Source organism: Simochromis diagramma, unplaced genomic scaffold (assembly GCF_900408965.1).
Source record: "Simochromis diagramma unplaced genomic scaffold, fSimDia1.1 OVJJ01000304.1, whole genome shotgun sequence".
NCBI lineage: Eukaryota > Metazoa > Chordata > Actinopteri > Cichliformes > Cichlidae > Simochromis > Simochromis diagramma.
Window position 1 is genome coordinate 12,454,324 of NW_024387030.1, and position 24,440 is coordinate 12,478,763.

Below are 24,440 nucleotides of genomic sequence, written 5' to 3' on the forward strand. Positions count from 1 at the left end.
CCTGAATGCATTGGAGGGAAGGTGTGTGCGTGCATGTGTGTGTGACTTTGGTTAATCATAGACTTGTGTATATATTCATTGCGGGGAAAATGCCCTTGTTGCAATGGACCTCAGTTACTCACTGCTCTTGCCCTACGAGCCGTTACAGTGATGAACACACACACACACTGACACACTGACTAATGAGGGAGCCCAGGTCTATTCTTGGCTTTACCTTGAATAATGCATTGCTAGGAGCCACATCGGTGGGTTAGAAACGCACAAACTGTAGCGACCACACACAGGCGTGGATTGAGGTTGTGGACTAAACCGAAACCACTCAACGCCTCATTACAATTCAGAGCAGAAGCACAATCTGGGATTAGGAGGTAACTATCTAACAGTACGCATTTAATAAAGGTGGTACATTGTGTTACTGCAAAGCATGGCTGCTTGCAAAACCTCAATCTCCACACAAATATGAGCGATTCAGATATATGTCCATCTACCTCACAGGAAAAAGCACCGCACAGACTGGTGTTTCTGTATTCTGTGCACACTGTTGCACTACATCCTACTGAGCTTACCTTTGGAAGAAGAGTAAAGACCTCATGCAGACTAAACATACGCCATCTTTTTCACGCCATAAATTTGCACGAAGTTGAACGTTGACTTCTTAATGTGCTCTTCTCTGTGTGTCTGTCCAGGCTCTGGATGTGGATCGCAGCGTGCTGTACAAGATGAAGAAGTCTGTGAAAGCTATCTACACGTCTGGGCTAGGTGAGTCTTGACTACGCTCCATCACCACAGCAGATCGCCGGCCTCTTCTGCATTACTGAAAGAACAATGCTGCGTGATTCAAATATTATGAACCATTTTAACATGCCAGCACTGAAGCAAAGAGTTAATTTGCAGTAAGACTAGATGCTTATGTCTTACCTTTTGAGTCTCCTTTAGGAGGAGACTCCTTGTTGGAGTGCAGTGAGCAGAATATTTCTACATCTTTATTTAGTAAAAAAAATATTTAAGAGGTTGGTTTGCTGGAAATGCTTTTTTTTTCAGTTCCTTTGGTCTTTATTTTCTTTTAAAATCAAACAGAAAATAAAGTATATCCTCTGTCTTTGAGGGGGAGAGAGAGGTTTGTCTTTTAAGCCCTGTGTATGTGTGTGTGTCATTACCATGCTCATTATTCCTGGCTGTGCCAGTGTTGGGTGTTTTTTAGTGTCTTTTGTTTGGCCTGCCTGACAGAACCCTGCTGAGAGGCAGAAATGGAGAGAGAGGGAGAGAGACCTCTGAACAATGTGCTGAGCACGTCTTTTTCAGAACAGTGTGAGCTCTGTTCAGGCAGGAGGGACAGCTGTCTGATCCAGACCCCCGGAAGGAACAGCTGGGGAGGGGCACAGCCTGTGTTTGTATGTGGCCGCTGAGGCATGGACACACATGTTCTCACGTCACTCTTAAACATGCATTTACATTTATAACGTCCAGCACTTTTCAGTCCCGTGTGATCTTACATGCAGGTGTAAGTGTAGGCGTATAAGCTGCAAAATGTTGCCGTAGGCTCTTCATTTGAATCTTTTTACTGGGACGTTGCTGCATTTCAGACGGTTTTTATAAATGTTTGGAGTAGAAACATTGCTTTGTCTGTAGGAATACCACGGGGGATGCTCTTATTTATGCTCGCATGAATGGAGGTCACCTTTTGTTATCAGCAATTATCAAGGAGAAGCAGCCCAGACACCAGTGTGTTTTGAGTATAACCCAGAGGATTTCAGTTTCATGTCTGTGTGATCCTCATGTGCCGAGTACATGGCACTTTTAAATGGAAACACAATAATGACAGTTGTTTAGTATATTTTCCAAATACAGGCTACTAAATTAAAAGCCATATCTTATACTTTAAGTTTTATTGATCCATATTTCTATAATAACGGTACATCCACTGAGTGTTGTGACAAGGGCAGTTTAAATTACTATCTGCCAGTTCACTTCAGGCTTTTTGTCGCTTACATCTTGCTAACTCGCACTTGTTTTTATTATTAGGCGGCTGCAGACCTCCTCTGTTGTGGCTCAGTGTGCTCCCTGCCCAGCAGCTAAGTGTATACAGACATTTAGCTGCTATGTGGGGAATATAGTGGAGTATGTTGCAGGTGAAGCCAGATAATTACCTTTTGGATTTGGTGGTGATCAAAACAAGAAAACCAGAAAAGTGACTATTATGTTTCTCAGGTGACCAACCCAACAGTGTGTATTTCCTCACTCAGCACACCTGTGTCCCAAATGAGCGTTGCCAGGTTGTTGTGTTATCCCGAAGTCTGACAGACCTCGGTATCATTAAATCTAATGTTTGTCACTTCAGGGTGGCAGGCTAATGCTAAGGATTTAGAATATGAGCGATCTGCTTCCTTTGCTGCTGCAGCCGTCTACAGAAAGCTCGGCTTGCTCGCTAGTGGCTGCATATTTCGTAGTTGGACCGCAAGGCAGCGCCGCCTTGTTTGTTTGACAGCATGCCAAACTAACCCGCACATCAGTGTAATGTAAATGGGTTACATAGCGCCGTAAATAAACAATCCCTCTACTGTAGTTTAGGAGCAGTGTTCATGTGGGCGGCTTTGCAAACCCTTTTACCTGCAGAAACAAGCTACATACACTCAAAAATGATCCTATTGGCTCTTTAAAACCAGCTGAGATTAATTAGATTGTAAGTGGTTAATGACACCATGCAACTTGTATCTAAAGCCAAGCTCTAACATAAATATAGAGGAAAAAGGATCACTTGAGTTTTCTTAATGTTCTCCAGACAAGGTGTTGTGGGTAAAGTGTGAGTAATGTGACACATAGCAGGGAGCCTCAGCACCTGCTATGGCTGACTGACTCCTTCCAAAATTCTGCAAAGATATTTTAGGCTGAGAAATAACGTTTTGTAACGATCAGGAGAAAGAGGAGCTGGGTAAGCAGAGGGAATGTTGAAGGTTTAGAGACTGTATTGAGGTCAAATCAACGATTCTTTTAAAGAATTACCATCTCAGGGAAAATCGGAGAGGCTGAGCGTGCATGGTGAGTTTGTAATGTGGATAAAGAAAAAGATGGGAAAGGGAGCGAGAAAGGTGGAGTGGTTTTAAATGAGCAGGAGAACCCTGTGTTGCTGCAGAGACCTGTCAAGGTGTCAGCATGTGGGTTTTGATGAATAAACCAGCAGCAGCATCTCAGACCTCAGAAGGAGCAGGAGCTGATCGCGCAGAGCTGCTCGGACAGGCTTGTCAGAGCTGCTGAACAGAGGATAACTGGAGGGGGATGATGTACCTGTAGCCGGGAAGGACATTTAGTTGCTGAATATAATGCAGAACTCAGACCACGCTGCATCAGAGAAACACTGAAGTTGATCATGTGTCTGCAGGTAGCAGAGAAAATGAGATTCTCCATAAACTTTTAACACGATTACCTTTAATTAATGTCTGAGATAAGTGGAGTTTGCAGCTGGTTAAGCTGCTGGGTACATAATTGATATTTAATTATTTATGTTTATATATAAATATGTATATCAATGTTAAAATAAATTATTGGCATGTGCATTGGCTTGCATAGAAATGTAGCTTTAGACAAAGTTAAGTTGGCCGAGCTAACCCCCCCAGTTTCTGTTTTCATTCTAAGCTAACTGGATTTGTACTATAGCACATGTTCTCACTCACTGTCATCTCACTCACTGTCCTCGTTCCAGGAATTTTGCAAAAAAAAATATTTTAGCAAAACATCAAACTTGAACTTTAAGGAAAGTTTTCTTTCTCCTTTGATTGTCTCTCATGCCTCTGCGATTCCTTGTCTCTGTCCCGTGGGATTAATAGTCACGCTTCCTTTTCTGTGTGCTTGTGGTCATTTTGCTCAGCGTTGTTTTCATTGGGTCCTTAGAGAGATCTGGAATTGATCGGAGGTCACCGGCGCATTGTGTCGCCGAGCGTCAGCTGACCCGGACTTACGAAGCTGTGTGGGAGAGACGGAGAGAGGAAGTTGCTATCTGGTGATTAAATCCCGCATGTGTGGGAGAGAAATGGAAGAGGCTGCAAAACAAGCCTTTGGGATGTAAGATAATCCTCAGCAGACGCCTGGAAAGCTGTACATGTGTGTGTGGTTGTAAGTTTAGGAGGAAAGATACAGCGGTGAATGCCACAGGCGTGAGCAGGCTTCTGTCTTGCAGTGAATGCAACTTTATCATTTCCTGAGGTTGAGCAACAGGAATCCTTTTCTCTCCCTTTGACGCACAATATGCTGCCATTTACTTTCAAGCCGACTTCTTAAGCCATTTCTCATGCTGATTTTAAATAGACAATAACATCCACTCTCAAAGGAAGATGAAAGTACTGACTTCAGTTATACAAAAGGAGAGGGGACCATCTATCCTTTTATTTTCCTTATCTTCATACATTACTGAGACAATATACGCTCAACAGCCAGTTTATTCAAACTGCTTATTAATGATCTATTGCAAATAACACGAAAAAGCTTGTTTCAGAGATACCAGGAGAAGCTAAATAAAGATGACTTATTATGAACTGTGACTCATGCAAAGCTACACTAGTAGAAACTAAGATTAAAAATACGGACTAGAAAAAAGCACAACATTCCCCACATTGAGTTTTTTTGCAGAAGGGTAAGGGTTTATGTTAAAGTGGGCTGAATTGTGGTTATTTGCATACCTGTGCAATAGCCTGAGGAATCACTAAGAACTCACAGTCAGCCTGACAGCTCTTCACTAATTGTAGCTCATTTAGTGTTTTCTTACTTTGTTATATTCTGAGTTTGTCTTCTCTGAGAAATTTCCCTGTAACCTCTCGTCAGAGCCTGAGTTGGCGTCTTTTAGATCTGCAACAATAAAAATCAGGTAAAATCAGCTTATGTAATGCAACAATCAATGAATCTTTTAAGCTCTAATCATATAAAATCCCAATTCCCCATTTTCTGTTGTTGCATATCTTTAAGTGAGGTTCGGAACACCAGTGTTATTTCATGGAAATGTTTACTCAGTGTCTACACATCTGCAGGTAAACAAGGAATTAGCAGGTTGTGTTTGCAGTGTAAACTACAGGAAAATGTCTCTCCTGTCCTTTGTTGGGTTTTTTCCTGCCACGTAAACTCACACGCCCTCTGCTCTGTACTACGGGGCTGCATGCACGACATGTTTGGGTCATGTTACAACAAATACACATGTAGTCACTAAGCTGCCCTGGAGGGGTTTGTGCTATTTGTCAGCTTTGAGTAGGGCTCTCATGTGCCACTTCAAAAACAACAACAGGACCCCGCCCTGTTGGCTCGAAACCTGGCTGAGCTAAACAGCTGGAGCGGATTTGGAAAGCGGGCTGTGGATGTGTGGCAGTGGTCGGTTTCTGACACATGACGGTGATTGAAGTTTACTACATCTTTGTGTGGTCCATCTCACTGCAGGTCTTTGTTATGTAAAAGAGGATTTGGTGCTTTTGGTTTTTTATTTATTTAGTTTTTTGGATGAAGAATTGATCACTTTATCGAAACATGAGATCGTTTTTTTCCCCCTTTATTTATTTTTGTAGGTCTTTTATTTCTGCACAGACCACAGACAGGGGGGGGGGGGGAAGTCTCATTATAACACATACTCGCCAGGCTTCTCATTTTGCCACTTCCCTTGTGAGTCTCGCGGCAGCTTTCTTATCATCGACCTCTGTTATTGCGTCAGATGATATTTTGTGGCTTAAATTAGATTCGTCTCGTGAGCATGCCTGCAGGTAGTGACTCAGGCTTTCAGCTCTTCCCTTTTAATAACCTGATGGATACGTCAGCGGCCAAGACGTGAGCTTATCTAGTTACCTGGAACATCTGTGCAGTTGCTCGGGGGGTGTGTGTGTGTGTGTGTGTGTGTGTGTGTGTGTGTGTGTGTGTGTGTTACCTCTTAAAAGCTGAGTCATAATGTGGTTGCAGGTGTCTTTTGGCATGCATCCTCACAATTTCAGACCCCCCACCACCACCACATCCCCTTATTTTTTTTTTCTTTCAGTTGTTCCTACTTACACCCCCTTCCTTCCACCTCTGTTGCGTTTCTCTGCAAGTTGTCGTCATAGCAACAGTCCCCTGGCGCTCCATCCCTGGCTCCACGGCTGTCCCAGTGGCATTGGTTGTTATCAGCAGCCTAGTGTGGCGTGAAGTGCATTAAGTGGAATCTCCTAGGCCTAACCTTGTGGTACATTAAACCGATTTTAGACGCACTCTGAGATTTTGGGGCAGCAGGCGGCATTAGATGAGGGAGGCCTTTTGTGTGTGTCTTGCGGATCACATTGAAAACCGGATGGCAAGCTTGACACGATGGTATTGTCACAATACCCAGGAAAACACTCAATAACATTTTTCGATACCACAAGGAAGTTTCACCCCAGATTTAACAAAATAATTTCAGATTATCATCAGAGGTTTCATTCATTTTACAGATTATGAACATTTCTTTACAAAACCTAGTAATAAACAAAGGGTACAACAACACAATACCTAAAGTCACAACAACTTAAGTTAGAAGAGCATAAAAGTTGAACTTTGGATAAATTGTTGTGGTTAACATTTCTGATAACTGGTTAATTATTCAGTGGTATTGAAATGGGAATTTTCCTGACCTTGTTTAATTTAATATCAGTGTTTATTCTCTATTAATATTTGAGTATTGATACTTTTTTTTTTTTTTTTCTTTTTGACAACCTTAGTGAGGATTTGAGTAAATTAAAGAAAACTTGAGATTGAACTGGTCCGGAGACGGCCCAATCAGTGGTGATCAGTGCTGCCACAGGGTCGCTGGGATATCGGCTTAGTGGGAACTGTGGCACATAGTGACCGAGCCCGGCAACCATCAGATGCTGACATTACGTGTAGTAGTCCAGCTTGCTCTCTCTTGCAGCCTTTCACCACACGGGCGCTAGGATATTTCCTGGTGGCAATCTCGTGCTTTTGGACGACTGTGAACAGTGAACCGGAGTTGGCGGTTTGCCGATTACTAACTGTCAGGATTTGCATACATACATCCCAGGTCTGCACAACTCACTGGCAACAAAATATAGATAAGATTGGCAAAATATTATATAAAGACCTTGCCTAGATGATAGCTAAAGTATATGTAACACATTTAAAAGGGACCAGTTGTCCTTTTTTCCTTATTTCTGTCATTTATTGTTACAATAAGCATTCATCAGTCAATTTTAGCGTCAAAATTGGGAAGAACGATAAAAGAAACTGCTGATCTACTGCAGTTTTCCCACCCAACATTGTTCAGTCTATAGCATGAAGACAATGAAGACAAAATCAAGTCCATCGATGCCATCGAGTGAAGAGGACGGTATTGTAGGAACAGGAAAGATGGCAGGCGGGGAGAAGATAAAAGAGTTCATTGCTACAGATGAAAGCAAATGCTGAAAAATAACCCTCAGATGGGGACCAGTTCTCAAAAACGTGAGCGAAAGCACAAACACACGCTTGGCCTTATAATATTATTATTGCATATCATTTGAACATTTGCTCTCTCTGTGTATCATTCTGTTTAGGCTAATTATCTCATCATTTGTATTTGTACGACCTATAAAATATGAGTATGCCCAGTGGGTGTAGACACACTGTAGCCTACCAAGAAAACACACTTCTCTGGATAAAGTCTTACCAATTTATCAGGCAGCAGATATTAGCCATTTGTCCATCTATTGGTATCGCCAGTTATATCAGTCATTAAAGGGAAAATTTAAAAAACTGAAGTAGAGACTGGAGAAACACCCTTCAACCATGTTATGAGTGTGGGTGTTGACTAGTTTGTCCACCAGAGGGCACTGTTTGTAATACCACAAACACGTAAACATGTTATTATAGCACATAACAAATATTAACTCCTGTATTGTTGGTCTCTATAATTCACCATAGCCTCATTGGTCTGCCCCATCCTTTTTTTTTTTTTTTTTTTTTTTTTTTTTCTTTCCAAAAATGATTGCAACTATAACTTGACTGAAACATTTTATCAACATGTAGGGTTAATTTGTAGAATTTATGGTTTGTGCCGGGGGTGAGTATCTCTTTTGGTCCGTCCCTGCTGACCACCTTCACTATAGACGTGTGAGGAAAACCGTGTAATGGAAGGAAACTGGATTGTTTTACACTGGAAGACTATCGCCATGCATTATTAATGCTTATTGATTGACTTTTAACTTGTTAGGATCAGAGAGAAAAAGACTTTGTTTAATCTGTGTGTATATATGTGTGTTTTTCAGCACATGTAGAAAATGAGGAGCAGTACACTCAGGCCCTGGAGAAGTTTGGAGAAAACTGTGTGTACAGAGACGATCCTGATCTGGGCTCGGCTTTTCTCAAGTTCTCCGTCTTCACCAAGGAGCTCACAGCGCTTTTCAAAAACCTTGTGAGTTCACGCTGTGTGTATGTGGCTGTATGTGTGGGTGGGTAAAGTCCTCTGGGACAAAGACAAATTTTCATGCTGTCCTTAATTGTGTTTATTCCACCGTGTGTGTGTGTTCTCTAACACACACTGATCACACACCAAGTCCAGCTTGAACTTAAAGCCCTGAGGACATAGCCCTAGTTTTTCCATCAAGACATCCGAAGAGCCAGTGCAACACCAAATATCTCCTGGATCTAATACTGCCTGATCTGTTAAGCCCAGGTCTTGTATGAAAGCCAACGCTTTATTAAAAAAATTTGACTCCATCTTGTGAGGTCTGTCGCTCCCCTCGCACACTTTATCAGCTCATACCGAGAACAGGAGCTTTAGATTTTGTGTTGGTGTGATCTCAGCGTCTTATATTAAAGAAATATGAGCTTCTGCCTGACCTGGATGTGAAGATGTAATCTCCAATAGCTTAAGAAAGCACTGGGTTCCTAGATTGCATGTAGGGGCTGGCCTTTATAGCAGCTTGGAAACAGCCGAGTTAAAGGCAGAATTTGTGTCTTTTAACAAGTTTGAAATGTGATTAAAAATGAAAATGATATCAAGGGTGGTGGAATTTTTATACCCAAGACACTGAGCTATGTGTAATTAACCCTTTTGCACCTTCACTCGATGTTTTCTCACAAGCTTAACAATTCCTGAATCCATTTCAGACTAAAATCTTAATAGCATTTCGTTCAATTCACTTTTGTTTAGATGCCACCGATTCACAATGACAGTCACTTTGTATAGTAAGATCTGACAGTGTTAGAGAGGATCTCCTACAGTTGAACAAATGATCAATTCAGGTCTCAAGCACACAAATCTTGAGCTAAGTCAGTGACTCTCGTTGCAAGCATGGTTTCCAGGAAAAAAATCTGCATTCCTGGACTGGTTAGCAAGTATAATCAGTCCCAAAGAGCGTGCTGCAATAAAAACCTCCCTGTGATTGCTTTGGTTGCTAGCAGACTGTAGTGATCGCCTATAGTTTGCATGTACATGGACTTTTCTGCAAACGCTCACCGTTTACTCTCCGAGAAGCAGTGAAACTTGAAAAAAATGGAACAGCAACCAGAAATCGAGAGCATTCTCCTTCAAAGTAAAAGATTTATCTCACTGCTGCAACCAGAACATTTTCAACTTTTATTTTGAAGGAGAACAGTATTTGCTTCCTGTTGGCGTGACATTTTTCACAGTTTCACTGCTGTTTGGCAAGTAGTTTGCAAGTATCTGGAGACTTCTGTGCAAGCTACTGACGACTGCAGCAACCTGCTAGCAACTAAAGCTATCACAAGTAGGTTTTTGCTGCCAAATGGTCACCAACACGTAACTAAGCCTGTGTGACTGAGACCTTATCTTCATTAAGATGCTACATACTGCAGGCCTAAAGAATAACAAAACGAATGACCTGATTCAGCTGATTTCCAACCTTCCTTGACTGAGAAACCATCCATACCACTGCTTTTATTGTAAAACATGACCAGTTGTGTATACATGCTGTCGCAGTAGATGTTTACACATATTTATTTTTAGTGTTTAGTGACTGTTTCCACTGAACCTGTGTGACGTGTTCTGTGTTACAATTTGTCTGCTAGTTGCTTCTTTATTTGCGCAGCATTAGCCTTTCAACGCTATTATTTACTTAAGATGAAGAGCTGAAACTCTGGATACTCTGGATTTTGTATGTCCACTGCAAGGAGACGCAGCACACAGGACACTGCTGAAAGGATTACGTCTCAGTGACTTTCAGTCTCCTGCTGTCTTAAAATCTCTGACGTAACCTTTCGACTCTTATTTGTGTCTCTCTTCAACTTCCTCCAGTTCCAAAACATGAACAACATCATCACCTTCCCTCTGGACAGCCTGCTGAAAGGAGACCTGAAGGGTGTCAAAGGGGTAAGGAAACTAAACAGCAAGTCTTTGTGTTACTCTCCATGTGCTGCGTTTTATACAGGAGGAAATATTAAAGCCATTATTCTTGGATGATGCCCTGAAGTACCTCTTATTCTGCGATAGTGGACTGACACTAAGGGTTGTTCTTGCACTAATTTCAATGTAAATGTCAGCTGATGAACATATTCATCTTGCAGTTGTTTAATCCGTCAAAGAAACCAGATCGCAGAGTGAAAACGGCTCACTAGACGTACAGAGAGACCTTCTGAGTGGTTCAAAGCTGCTGGACAATTATTACCCTCCTTTAGGTGCTGCAGTCTAGCTATCAAGGTTAATAACACGCTGCTTTGATCTCAGACCACGTTCCTGTTCCCAAAAAAGTAAAAGTGGAGCTGGCAACACACAGAGAGAAAGAGAGAGAGATGGTGGATGAAGCAGTTCCTGGAATATACCTGTCTGCAGCAGAGCTGATTCATCAAACTGCAGAATAAAAAAAAAATCAGCCTCTGACTGAATGAATATTAATGTTAATGTTTTTGTGTAGTTATGCAAAACTATGAAGGATGGAGTCCACAATCTCTCAGCTTGAGTGATTATTTATTAATGTCTTTAATTGCTGCTACAATGGTGCAGGTTCATATTAAAATGGCCATAAGGTCAGCAAGCGTGCAAATAACAACACCAGTGAGAGCAGATATTCTTAATAAGGTTCTCTCAGGAGCACAGCTGCTTACAAACATGCTATTTATATGCTTTGTTTGCAAGGGGAGGCCAATCAGATGCTTGACTTAAAGGGAGAAGGGCGCTAGCTAATAATGTATTGACTTTTTCAGATCGAGGATGAACAAGGCCCAGAAAATAAATAAAGATTATTTTGAACCATGAATTATGCAAAGCTACTTTTTAGAGGCCGTGAATAGAAATGCGGAGCATATGAATGTTTGAGAACGTGTTACTGTGCATGTGTTTGCAGGATCTACTGCAGTGCTTCTTTCACTTTTTCTGTTGTGAGATCTAAAACAATATTCATTTGCTTGGCTGGTTCAATCTATAACTGTGTGTTTCTTGTTTAGCTTGGAGAAGCAAAACAGTTTTCTGCCCATCATGGGCCAAAGGTTTGTTTAATTTTGCAGTCCTTTCAGGTATAGAATAATAAATATGTTCTCCTGTAAAGTCATATTTTTTTTAAACTCTTCTTCTTGAAAGCCTACTAGGAGTAAACCCTGAAGCTCTTCTCTGAACTTAGTGCTTTCTGTGACATTTCAAGCCTTCTTATAGAGGAAATTAACTGTGTGTGCATCAGAAGTTAGCTGGGGTGGTCTCTGCCTGTGCAGCTATGCTCTGAAAAACCTGGAAACTATTTTAATAGTCCTTAAACGGAGTCTTTATTGATATTTTACGAGGTGTCAAAACAATGTCGTCTTTATCGGGGGAAGAGCTAAACAACCGTGAAATGCCACCAAAACAAAAGCAGTAAATTAAGGTGGGAATAAAAGACCGTAGCTCAGTATTTTCGCAGGTTTTTAGTGCTACGTTTGGAGACTGCAGTAAGCGAGGGAGGGGTGACACAAAGACTCGCAGCAAGGAAATGTTTAATGCCTGCAAACACGCTTTGGTCTGAAATAAAGTGTGTTGAGGTTTAATAGACAGGCCTGTGCCTTGTGTATTAATGCAGTCTGCTAGACGGTCATGTGTGTCCACCAATCAGACTAAACCCAGACAGACACTCATCAACAGTCTCTGCCAATCTGTAATGCAATCAGACTGTCCACAGTGGTCTGTGACCTTTCACTCTCTAGGCACATGATTAGATTTGGTTTCCACTGAGGTATGATGTAGTTAAGTCGGCTCTAATGAGGGTGGTTGCCATGGAGAAGCCAGTTGTCCCCATGACCCCTGGCCACTTTGTGCTGTCTGGCCCCTGAACTGCCCCCCCCCCCCCTTTTTTTTTTTTTTTTTTTTTTTTTTTTTTGCGTTCTTTCCTCAAGTGTTGTCGTTTTGGCTTCAATCTCCTTTTCTGTTCTGTGATTTCCTGCCTTTGTCCTCTCGTCTCTGTTTTAACTCTGCTGATATCTCCGCCTTTCTCTCTCGACACTCCCCCTCCACCCCGCCCACCCGGCTTTGGCAGCCAGTTGTATCCGCAATGCTTGCCCACTTATTGCTCATTAGCCCACAGATGATTCTCATTACCCCAGTGGCAAAGGACTAATGAGCTGCTGGTTATTTTATACTTCAGGGCACACTCACATTTACACACACTTGTATAAATGTCACCAGTGATGTAGTCACTAAACCTGGAAGTTAGGCTTCTACAGCGAGAGAAAAGGTCACAGAGATGTACAGTAATGTTTACCTGTTGCTCACCTACACAGCCCAGAGGCTTTCCCTCGTCTCTTCCTTATTGCCATTCATTATTCATTATTCCACCACTACCACGGGAAGTACCTGTTAGGAGAGCGGGTGGGGGAGTAGGAAGAAGTCCAGACATGCACGACAGGCTGTTTACACTACAGGGAGAGGAACAACTGAAGTATAATATATTAATTGGCTGATGTGGATGTCATTAAAGAGTAATGTATTTAAAAGATCAAAGGAGCTTACGAGGAGGAATGTATTGCAATGCGGATGGGAATTATGTACTTCACCAGTCACAAGCAGGAACAAGATTTACACATTTGTACGCTCATTTTAAACGAGTTGTGGTGTTTTTGGAACAAATATGCAACAATTTTACAAGCAAATCAAACTCTCCTCGAATAAATGTTGATGACGGAAACCTGAGTTCACTTTTATTAATGTGGCTTCAAAAGCAGACCGTGCTTGAGGTAATAAAAGGAACTTGTGCTGATTTCCCTATTTTGTTCTTTGACTTTAATAGAATGGCTTTGCATGATTTAGGGTTCAAAATAATGCTTGTTTATGTTATACCAGTCCTGAATAAGACATCTGAGCTCACCTACCGTTTTAGCACCTTAAGCCCGTCTTACCTATAAGTCCCCCCCCCTTTTTTTTAATGGGTAGGATTAACCCCAACTTCTGCCAGTAACTCTTTACTCAGCATTTAAGGCTAAATGTATATCTTGATCAGATCATTTCTCAAAAATTTACACACAAAAGAGGGCAACTAACAGTAACACCTCAACAAATGAGAAGTATGCTTTGTATTTTGAAATGTACTTCCCTCTTGCCGTTCAGTGCAGATCAAAAATGCAGTTTGGTCTCTTAAAATTCCCCACGTTCAACGCTGCGGTGTGGCAGCTTCAGTAGTTACCAGCCTTTACATTTGATTTAATTCAGGATTTAATGGCTTTCTGGTGACCGGTGCTCACATAAACCCTGTTAGTATTCTGCCAGTGCTGTCTTCAGCAATGAGTGCAATGAACTCACTCTGCAAGAGGCAGCAGCTAATGGCTCTGGGATTAGAGGGCTAACACTTAACAACCTGTCACTGCTGTTACTTGATTAAAAACCCCGACCATCTTATCACAAAGGAGAATCAAGATTTCATGTGTAAAAGTCAATTTTAAGGCAATGCAACACCCTTCTTCTCTTCGTATTTTGCTAGGAAAATGTGAAATGCATTTGTTATGACCATCTTTATTCTTCAACACAGCCTGAAGTCTCTCAGGCTTTTTGTCATTTCTTTATGTAGTCTTCAGGAATAGTTCTCCAAGATTCTTGAGTGACATTTTGCTCTGTTTTTTGTCAAGATAATCCAACACTGCTTAATAATGTTGTGCTCTCTGGGGAGGCGATCCATGTCTGATGGTGTTGCACTGTGTGTGTTTTTTCCACTCATTATGTCTTTACTGAGATCATTGTGACGCTGAAAAATGAATGTGTTCGTGCTGCCAGTGAGAGGCTTTCCAGATGGTACTCCATGCTGGATTAAAAACTGATGGCAATTTTCTGTGTTCATAATTCCATCAATTTTCACAAGATTCCCAGCACCAGTGGCTAAAATGCACCTCAAACCACGACAGTGTTTTACAGATGGTCGTGCAAGTTTTGGTATACCTCAGCATTATTTCCCTGTTTCCATTCTTATAGAAAATGGTCAGGTACAAGGACTGGACTGAATGAAAAATCGGCCAATATCCAAAGAAAAACCTTGAAAGGTTTCAAAAAATATGAAGAACTATTGATCAAGACCACTTTGAAAAAAATGACAGGAGTAGAAGAAAGTCTGGCTGCTATGAATAAATTAGTGGTGGCTAAAGAAGTTTTGCACAGTAATGAAATTAAGCCCTTTCACTGTAGTACCAACAAGAATGCCGCTGTGAGGGTCAGTGGAAAGCCCAGTAGTGTTATTGCTGGAGATAGACACACTCCCACTCAGGAGAAATTAGAAAGTGTTGATTTCACCAGTCTGTTCTGCTAATACTGAATTGTGAGAGTGGATGCCTGCATGACATCATACCTGCCGTCTACTCGCTCATCGCATGCTTATGGAGAGGTCTCTAACACACCGTGAATCATATCAACTTATCAGTATTCAACCCCAGTGACTAAGGGGTGCAGAACCTAGTGTGTGTGTGTTTGGAGCATTGGCGGGGGGAAGCTAGTGTGGACTAATGCATTTGGATTGAGGGATATTAGTCCAGCTGTGTCCCCCCCCCCCCCCTCATTGTGTTTCAGTGGATCGTGAACACCCGAAACCGCCCACGCATGCTAGCTGTTGGAGGTTTTTTAGATGAGAGCTGATCTGTGTTTGCTGATCTCATTAGTTTGCAAACCAAATACTCTGCAGCATTAGTGCTTTTAAAAATGACATTGGCAGACATTTAAAAACAGCACAAGGAAGTAGGTTAACGTGCCAGTGGACCTCCGCTGTAGTAACCCTTTCGTAGCACCACGTCACATGTAACACAGGCTTAGTCATTATTCTGGTGGCCTCGCATCAATTCAACTCCAAGCATTTTTATTTATTTTTTTGCAAGTCATCCCTCTGCTTTCTCCCTACTTTCCTGCCTCTCTGAACCTCTCTATAAAAAAAAAAAAAAAAAAAAAAAAAAAAAAAAAAAAAAAAAAAAAAAAAAAAAAAAAATTAAAAGGAAAAAGTAGGTCAGTAGACAGTTCTACAAAGTTTTAAAGTTAAGAGCCTCCACATCATTGATACATTCGAGTTTCATCTTATTACATCCCTTCTTCTGTTTCTCCACTCTTGCCTGATCATATCTAAGATCCCGCTGTGACATTCAGGGGTCTTTTTGCTGCTCACACTTTCTTCCTTTCTCTCTAAATATTCTTTAGCCAGTCTGTTAAATGATGACCGTAACATTTCATTTGTTTCTCTTCCTGATAGGCCCCCCAAAACATGCTTTTTTTTTTTTTTTTTTTTGTCCATCTTTGGCTGTGACGATAGAAGGATTATGGGCTGCCAGCCAATGCAAATGCTATGTAGTTCTTTGTCTTTTGTGCCCTCTGTCTTCTTTGCAGCAGGCGATAAGCTAACACACAAAAAAGATCCCAAACACAAGCAAGAGTAATCCACAGTACTGTTTTTTTTTCACATGTTTTTGACAGCTGCAGCATGTAGTGATTCTGCCAGGGTGTACATAGACCCCACACTCCCCCAGTGGCACCCTTACCTCTCATCAAGAGCCCTTGAAAAGGACTCCGATCTACTTTAGGTTGCACATTTAGTATATCTGCAGGAAAAGGTGTGAGGCACGTATTCCAGGAGCTGCTAATCCTTCACATGTATGCTCCTTGTATGGTCCTGGGTAGTAAAAGGTCGCCTTCTCCATCTTTAGATTCAGCCAGACAGGATACAGAGTGCTAAAAGCCTGCATATCTCTGAGGGAGTGTTTTGCCCCTGTGCCTTGTCCTATTCTGCTCTGCCCTTCCCTGCCCAGTGATGCCTCTGTCTGGTATTTTTAGCCATTGTTACCATTTTTCCTCCTCTCTCCGGCTCTGACATTTCCTTCCGCTTACCCTCTTTTTTTTTTTTTTTTTTTTTTTTTTTTCTCACTTGCTCTCTTGACCTGCAGTTCATTCTTTTAGTGGCTTCCTTCTACACTTTGACAATTTTCCCCGCAGTCCTGTTCTTTTACGTTGGATTTTTATAGCCTTTTATTTTTTTATACTCTCTTTTCTCTGGCGGTTTCTGCCGTTGAGCTGGATGAGTGAATGGCTCCCTGCCCCTTGAATTGGCCCAGTGAACCATGTTGTGATCCTGTGGGCCGACAGGTCGAGCCTGTCACTCCTCTGCTGTTGAAGTGGAGGTCAGCGGTGGGGATCAGCTCACTCTGGAGATCTAACAGTGGCACTGAAGCCGTAAGCAAAACCTAAGGCAACAGAAATTCAAAGCAAGGTGGAGAAAAGTGCTGCATGATTTGGTTTGGCTTTCTGTGGAGAGCTCACTGTAATGTTTTAATTACAAGAATTAAAGCAGCTTAATTGCAGCTAAATCCTTTAGTTTTTTTTCTCTGTTTTAAAAAATTGTTGTTATTGCGTGCTGTACAGCAGATTTTCCTGGCCTCCTGACCCCCCTCCACTCATAACAACACAACAGTTGATTTTGGTGTATTGGTTGTTTTTTTAGGGAATGAAATGGGCAGCTGTACCCAGTAATGTCTGCTTTGTGCATCCTAATCACTGTTTAATCAGCACTGGAGGACCAAAGAGGTGCTTTAATCAAGAGTTTTGCTCAAGCAGCACACGACGACAAGAAATCGTTACCAGAGAATTTGCGTTATGAATGCCAGAAACTGTCACCTTGTGCTCCTGCTCACTGTTGAGACAAATGCCGGCTGTATAGATTAGCTATATTTTTTTGCAATGTTTTGCTATTGACGTGGTGAAGGCTGTGTCATTCTGCATCCAGTTTCTTGATTTCTGCTCGCTATTTTAACAGTGTAACCACACACTTCCCGAGTTTTCTGCTTGATGCGCTTGTCTGCGTTCATTATGTATCGTACATGTAGGGACTATCAGTTACTTTCATTGGAGGACCTAAGAGTATTTATTAACAGTGTTTGGAAGTCATATGTGAATAAAATCTTTGCTCCTTGAGAAGCTTTACATAAATACTAGGGGTGCAACGATACTCGTATCGATATTGAACCGTTCGATACAGTGCTTTCGGTTCGGTACGCATATGTATCGAACAATACAAAATTTGTAATTTATTTTATCAACTTTCCTTCTGACGATGCTGTCTGTGTTGAGCACTCAGTGAATCTGCGTTCGACTACTCCGCCTAGGCTGCACTGTCGAGCGCAGATCCACTGAGCGTTCAACACAGACAGCATTGTCAGAAGGAAGAGCGCAGGGCAAGCTAGCGAGGCAGAAGTTAAGCTCTCCTTGCAACGTGGCAAATTGAACCTCCCCCACCCTCATTCAGATCTGGCGTTTGGAATTATTTTGGTTTTCATGTGACGTATGACCCTGAAGGTAAGCGCGTCATGGACTAAAGTAAAACAGTATGTTGGATGTGCCACGCAATGCTCAATTACATGGGTGGGAACTAGTGTGTTAGCGCAGTTAGCTCGTTAACGTGTTGGCCGTCTAGCCCCATGCACCGGGCGATCGGCGGTAGCTCATTAACGGAGATTTTCAGTGTTGTGGCGTTAACGTCATTTCAACGAGATTAACGCTGACAGCACTAGTGGGAACACAACGAATATGACTGCACATTTACACCGACATCATCCTAGTGCAAAGACAAGTGGAAGCAGACAAAAACAACAAGCATGCATGCTACAAACTTTACCCGAGTCATTTAGACAGCCGTTAGCACATGATTCTCCTTATGGGGACCTGATATGTTTAATATTGTGGCGAGCTCAGACAACGAGGAGACGGAGGTGTCGTTTGGTCTTGCTTCCCGTGAGCTAGCCAGGGAGCACAGCCGTTTATTGACATCTGCAGAAGAACACTGCCGCTAGCTAACTGCTCAGCGCGGCAACCGCACAGGAACAACAACAACAACACACAGGGCGCCCTCTGACCCCGGAAGGACACACCGTCGCAGCGAGAGGGCGTCAACCGTCACTATGGCAACATAAACAAAACATAACTGTACAAACAGAACCCCGAACAGCCCTGACCCGCTACAATATGCTGCTGAGAATATAGCCCAGAAGAAGCGTATAGTATAGCTTTTATTTTGGAAAGAGCCATTTCTCTGTAATAAACTCTCTTTTCCAAAGATGAGTGATTCCTCAATCAGATACAGGTGTTACCGCGCCAGATCCGCGGCCCCGAACCGTAGTAAGAAAACCTCTGGCAGTTACTTGAAGGTTCCGTAACTGACTCGTAGCCGGCAACAGCTTACTATACAGGTCAACTCCGCTAGCAAAAAGATCGAAGGAGGCGTAGGAAACTGCTTCACCGAACTTTATTTCTTCTCTAAGGCACGAACACCGCGTACAGTGGGCTGAAACAGTTTACTCACAGCGAGCATCGCCGACACAACTCTGGCTGTCGAGGGAGTTATTATATTCCTTTTATTTCTTTTCTTTTCGTCTCTTCTGTAGCTAACCGTTACTTTTTCCCCTTCTCCGCTCTCTCTCTTCACACACACACACCAGGCAGTCCCGCTACACACATCCCGAATACATTTCCCATCAGGCTTCATCCTTAAAGGGCCATGCCTGTAACACAGGGCTTGCAAAATCGCTAGCCCGATGTCCCGGGGCTAGCGATTTTTCCAGTCGTACTACCAAAATCTATCTCTGCCCTGCCCGTCGGTCTATTGTAGGAAGGAAAATATATGTCAATGCTTTTGCATTCTTTCGGAAATGTAGCTGGGTAATTATGTCATTGGCATCGGTGAGCCACTGTCAATATGTGACATAATGAAATCGCGTTTGAATTTGCGCTTGTTTTTTGCTTTCACTTTGCAAATGTCCAGGTGCCTTCTTTTGGCGCACCAGCCGGTCACGACCGGCGGGGGAAAAGTCACTCGGGTCAGAACATGGGGTGCCACCATCATCCCACTTCTGACACCAATGTGGCGAGCTCAGACAACGAGGAGACGGAGGTGTCGTTTGGTCTTGCTTCCCGTGAGCTAGCCAGGGAGCACAGCCGTTTATTGACATCTGCAGAAGAACACTGCCGCTAGCTAACTGCTCAGCGCGCAACCGCACAGCAACAACAACAACAACACACAGGGCGCGTTCTGACCCCGGAAGGACACACCGTCGCAGCGAGAGGGCGTCACTCGTCACTATGGCAACATAAACAAAACATAACTGTACAAACAGAACCCCGAACAGCCCTGACCCGCTACAATATGCTGCTGAGAATATAGCCCAGAAGAAGCGTATAGTATAGCTTTTATTTTGGAAAGAGCCATTTCTCTGTAATAAACTCTCTTTTCCAAAGATGAGTGATTCCTCAATCAGATACAGGGCTCGCAAAATCGCTAGCCCGATGTCCCGGGGCTAGCGATTTTTCCAGTCGGGCTACCAAAATCTATCTCTGCCCTGCCCGTAGGGCTATTGTAGGAAGGAAAAATATATGTCAATGCTTTTGCATTCTTTCGGAAATGTAGCTGGGTAATTATGTCATTGGCATCGGTGAGCCACTGTCAATATGTGACATATTGAAATCGCGTTTGAATTTGCGCTTGTTTTTTTGCTTTCACTTTGCAATCCCGCGAACTGTGTATAGAGAGCGACAGCACTGATTGGTGAGTGATGATAATTTGCGCACCAATTCCTCTGACATCGTCTTATCAATCGTTAGCTTACTATGCAAACATGACAAGTGAAATCTCCCGCAGCTTAAACATATGAGAGGTTGATCGCGCAGAGAATCGCTGACCTGTGTGTGTGTGTGTGTGTGTGTGTGTGTGTGTGTGTAAGCAGCAGCATATATATTTTAGTTCTGCTGAGCCAAATAAGACAGGTCAGGGTGAAGAAGTCACAGCCAAAGAAAAGCTTACCACAAAACGGAAAAGTTATGACAAATCAGACTATAAGGCAAAAAGAAAGTGCAGCTTTATGGTTTCATGGACAAAAGAATTTCTGTGGCTGCAATATGACGAGTTAAATAACCAGGGCTGCACATAAGTGGTCCGCAGGTGCGCATTCGCTGTCAAAAAAAAAAAAACGCGCACAAGATATCAAGTTGCAACGCGTGTTTGCATACATAAGATTTTCTGGAGGAGGACAGACATTTGTTTAAAACTCTTAAAGATGTCGAAGAAGCTCCTTTAAGCAATTACTTTGATGTTCCTCCACCTCCAAACAAATGTCAGAAGGAGTCCGAACCACAAAAGAAGCGCGTATTCTCGGAAAAGTGGTTGCAGGAGGTGAGCTGGCTTCAAACAAATGATGAACGCACAGAGATGTGGTGCAGAATGTGCCGTGAAAATCCCACTCTAGCGGACAAAAACAGTGCCTTTTATATGGACGCAAACGCGCGTTGCAACTTCTTATCTGGTGCGCGTCTTTTATTTTGACAGCGAATGCGCACATGCGGACCACTTATGTGCACCCGTGTAAATAACATAATGTTCTGCCGGGTGTGTTGTTGGTTTTCTCTCGATTTCTGAGTCGACAAGCGCCTTTGTTACTGGGACCAGTCATTTTAAGAAAGGCCCCCATTAGAACCCATGAGAAATGCAAGAAATGCATTATTGCTCAGTCTGCAATATCTTTCCCAGAACAAACACCAATTGCAAATAACATACTAAAAATAAACCTGAAAAATCTGTTTAGAACAGCTACTATGTTGCAAAGAGTGAACTACCACTGGCAAAATTTAGCAGTCTTTGCAAACTTCAAAAAGCAAATGGCCTAGATCTTGGTTCCACTTGTCTCTTACCCGTGACTTCAGCGGAAATTTCAAATTCAGGATCTGACACAGACTGATTCATGTCCTACACAGTTCTTACAAGTTCATAGAAATTTCTGTTCAATTAGAACCAAGTATTTGAGTTGATGTTTGTAATTTTTATACAATGTTGTAATTTGTTTTTCAACGATTTTTTGATTAATGTTTTGTTTCCTTTACAATATTATACTTTAATGTATAATATTGTAAAGGAAACAAAACAGGAAACAAAACATCAATCAAAAAATTGCTCTCTTTTTTTATTCGGGCTACTTACATTTATTTTGGGCTACCAAAAACTGAAGAGTCCCTGGCCGAAGGGCTACCAGGGATTTTGAAATTTTGAGAGCCCTGTCAGATATATTTATTTTTTAATTACTTTTGTTTCAGCAACATTAAATTTAAAAACTGTACTTTTGAGTTAAAATATATATTTATAATTTTAATACATGACAAATTAAAAAGGCATGAACATTTTTTTTTTTGTATCGAAAAAATATCGAACCGTGACACCAAAGTATCGAACCGAACCGTGAATTTTGTGTATCGTTGCACCCCTAATAAATACAAGAAATGGGTAGAAGCTGCTAGTCTCTCTTTCTGAGAGGTAAAAAATAATAAATATTTATTTATTTATTTATTTATTTATTTATTTATTACCTGCTAGCGCCTCTGACTAAGTCTCTGAGGCCGGCCAAGATGTAGACAACTTCCCACAAACGTGCAGCAACTTGGACTCATTAAACTAAACAGCTGTCACGAGTATATTAATGAGCTTCAGAGGCCTTTTATTATTTTTGGATAAACACAAGCTGTTTCCTCCTGTTTTTAGTCTTTCTTGTAACTTTTTGGCTTCTCCTTCGTGACGTCCGAAAGTAACTTCCCAATGGGTCTCAGCTTTCTTAATTAAATGTATGTGAGGATCCCAAAAGTAGCACCAATCACAGGAAAACCACAGAGTAATGTTTTTTTGTTTGTCTGTTGTTGTTTTTTTATGGAGATGCATTAAAGGCTTTGTTCTGATAAACGATCCAAACAATTAATAGACTGTAAGAGCCAAACTACCTCGTTCATTCAGCACCTGCAGCTTTAAATGTTACCATGTGCTCCACTTAAGAAAATGTCGTCCCAGTTTATTTCTCGTCTATGTTCTACTCAACCCTCGATCGTCTCGCTGTCTTTCAAAGAGCTTGTTGCTGGTTTTGTTCAGTTTTTAAAAATAATTATTATATTAATTAATACTTCCTTTGTTTTTTCGCAGGATCTGAAAAAGCCCTTCGACAAAGCCTGGAAGGACTACGAAACAAAAGTGTAAGAAACAAAGCGCATCTAATCAGCAGTTCTTTGTGTGTTTTCTACCATATTTGATGTTTGCACTGTTGTTAGTCCATGACTTGTGCTCGTGTAGTTATACGTAGTTTAACACTTCAAGTTAGTTTTGTTTGAATGATTTTGGGCAGTATGTTTAAAATCAAATGTTTAGTAAGTGTCTTGTGTCTGTCCTCCATGTTTCCCTTTTAATGCCTCTTCCCTTGATTAACAACTCAGGCAATTCCTTATAATGTGAATAACCCACTGTCACCTTTTCCACTTCCACACTGAGACTCCATTTTCACCGACACTCCTTTGTGATTGTGCATGCAACGAACTCGGGAGTTTTTATAGCACTTTCATATATTTTACAAGCAGCAAAGGACATTCTTTACTGAAAGGGTAATGCGTCTTCTCTCCAAACCGTTTTGATCAAGCAGTGCAGACTGTGTGCTGACATTAAGGGTTCATCTAGATGCCATGTGACCATTCCCGACCGTCCTAACTTGTTCTATTTTGTTCGACTCCATTGATGGCTAATGGAGGCCATCAATAGAGTTTTCTGCCTGATATGAAAAGCATCCAAACATATCAGTGATCATCTGATCTATCCACTGTCTCCATTTCATAGGCTCAGTCAAAGAGCAATTACAGTATTTGGTCAACATGGCATTGATTTCTGGTTTCCTAATTTTGTTTGCGAGCTCTTTGCACCCAATGCCTGATTTTGAATTCCTTGTTAGGGGTTCATCCCACATTGAAAGCTGTTTATTCAGGAAGTGTTTTGCCTTCATTTTCACAAGTGATTCATTTATATTTTGTTTAAATGTAGAAAAACTCCAAGTCCTTTGTCTTGTGGGCGCTTTGCTTCCTGAACCAACAGTAGTGAAAATGAATGGACTCTCAGCCCCGTCGTCATTTGAACAACTGTCAGTTTGGCTAGCAGCCAAACAGCCTGGCCAACACGTGTCTCTGTATTCGTCGGGGCTGAAGATTCATGTGCTGACAAAGGCCGGCAGTGTAAACCTAATGAAATCGGGTTTGGCACCTTCAGCAAAGCTAAACAGAAAGTTTAGGACAAAAACCAAAAAGCTTTTGGGACTAATGTCTGTGAGTGTGAGGCTGTTTGTGTGTGGTGTGCTAACTGTGTCTAAGGTTTTAACACTGTACCCATGAATATACACTCACTGGCCACTTTGCTAGATACACCTGTTCAGCTGCTCATTAATACAAATATCTAATTAACAGCTGAATTGATGCCAGATGCCACATTGCAGCAGCTCGGTACATTTAGGCATGTAGACACAGTTAAGGTGACTTGCTGAAGTTCAAGCCAAGCTTCAGAATGGAGGAAGGTGACCTAAGAGCCAGATGGTCTCTGAGAGAAAATATCTCATGAGCGGCTGTTCTGTGAAAATGTCTCGTTGATGTCAGAGATCACAGGAGAATGGCTACAGTGTTTCGAGCTGGTAAACAAACAGCCACTTGCTGCTGCCTAAGTATGCAGAAGAGCATCTCTGAATGCTCAGCATGTCAAACCTCTCACTCCATAACCACTCCTGTCAGATAAGAACAGGAAACTGATGCTGCAATTCTCATGTTCCCACCAAAACATTGCCTCACTTTCAACGATGGCTGCTTCCAGCAGATTAATGTGGCGTGTCACAAAGCTCAGACCATGACGATGAGTTCACTGCACTCAAACGGCCTCCAGATCACAGTCCAGTAGAGCACCAATAGACCTGATACCTCAAGATTTAAGGCACTTCTGAAAGCAGGAGGGGGTCCAACCTGATACTACCCAGGTGTACCTAAACACAGTATCCAGTGAGTGTACCTCCAATGAAACCTAGACAAATGTGACTGTACAACTAAATACAAACAGCTCATAATGTCACAGATAAGACAAAATATTTTATTGGAGTAGTTTTGTTCGCTTTGGAAAGTAACACTCTTTGAGTAAAATTTTTTTTTTTTTTTTCATTTGTTTGATAATTACCAAACAATGTGCAGTAATCGCCCATATACCTCCCAGGTAAAT

At 41.9% G+C, this 24,440-nt stretch overlaps 1 protein-coding gene across 4 annotated transcripts in view; it reads left to right on the forward strand.

Moving 5' to 3' along the window:
- asap2a (ArfGAP with SH3 domain, ankyrin repeat and PH domain 2a) overlaps positions 1-24,440 on the forward strand; it is a 60,937-nt gene that overhangs the window by 16,114 nt on the left and 20,383 nt on the right. For all 4 annotated transcript variants that reach the window (XM_040041675.1, XM_040041676.1, XM_040041677.1 and 1 more), the window contains exons 2-5: positions 687-759; positions 8,238-8,383; positions 10,229-10,303; positions 22,350-22,399. In XM_040041675.1, coding sequence (XP_039897609.1) covers positions 687-759; positions 8,238-8,383; positions 10,229-10,303; positions 22,350-22,399 — 344 coding nt within the window. The remainder of the gene's footprint in view (positions 1-686; positions 760-8,237; positions 8,384-10,228; positions 10,304-22,349; positions 22,400-24,440) is intronic.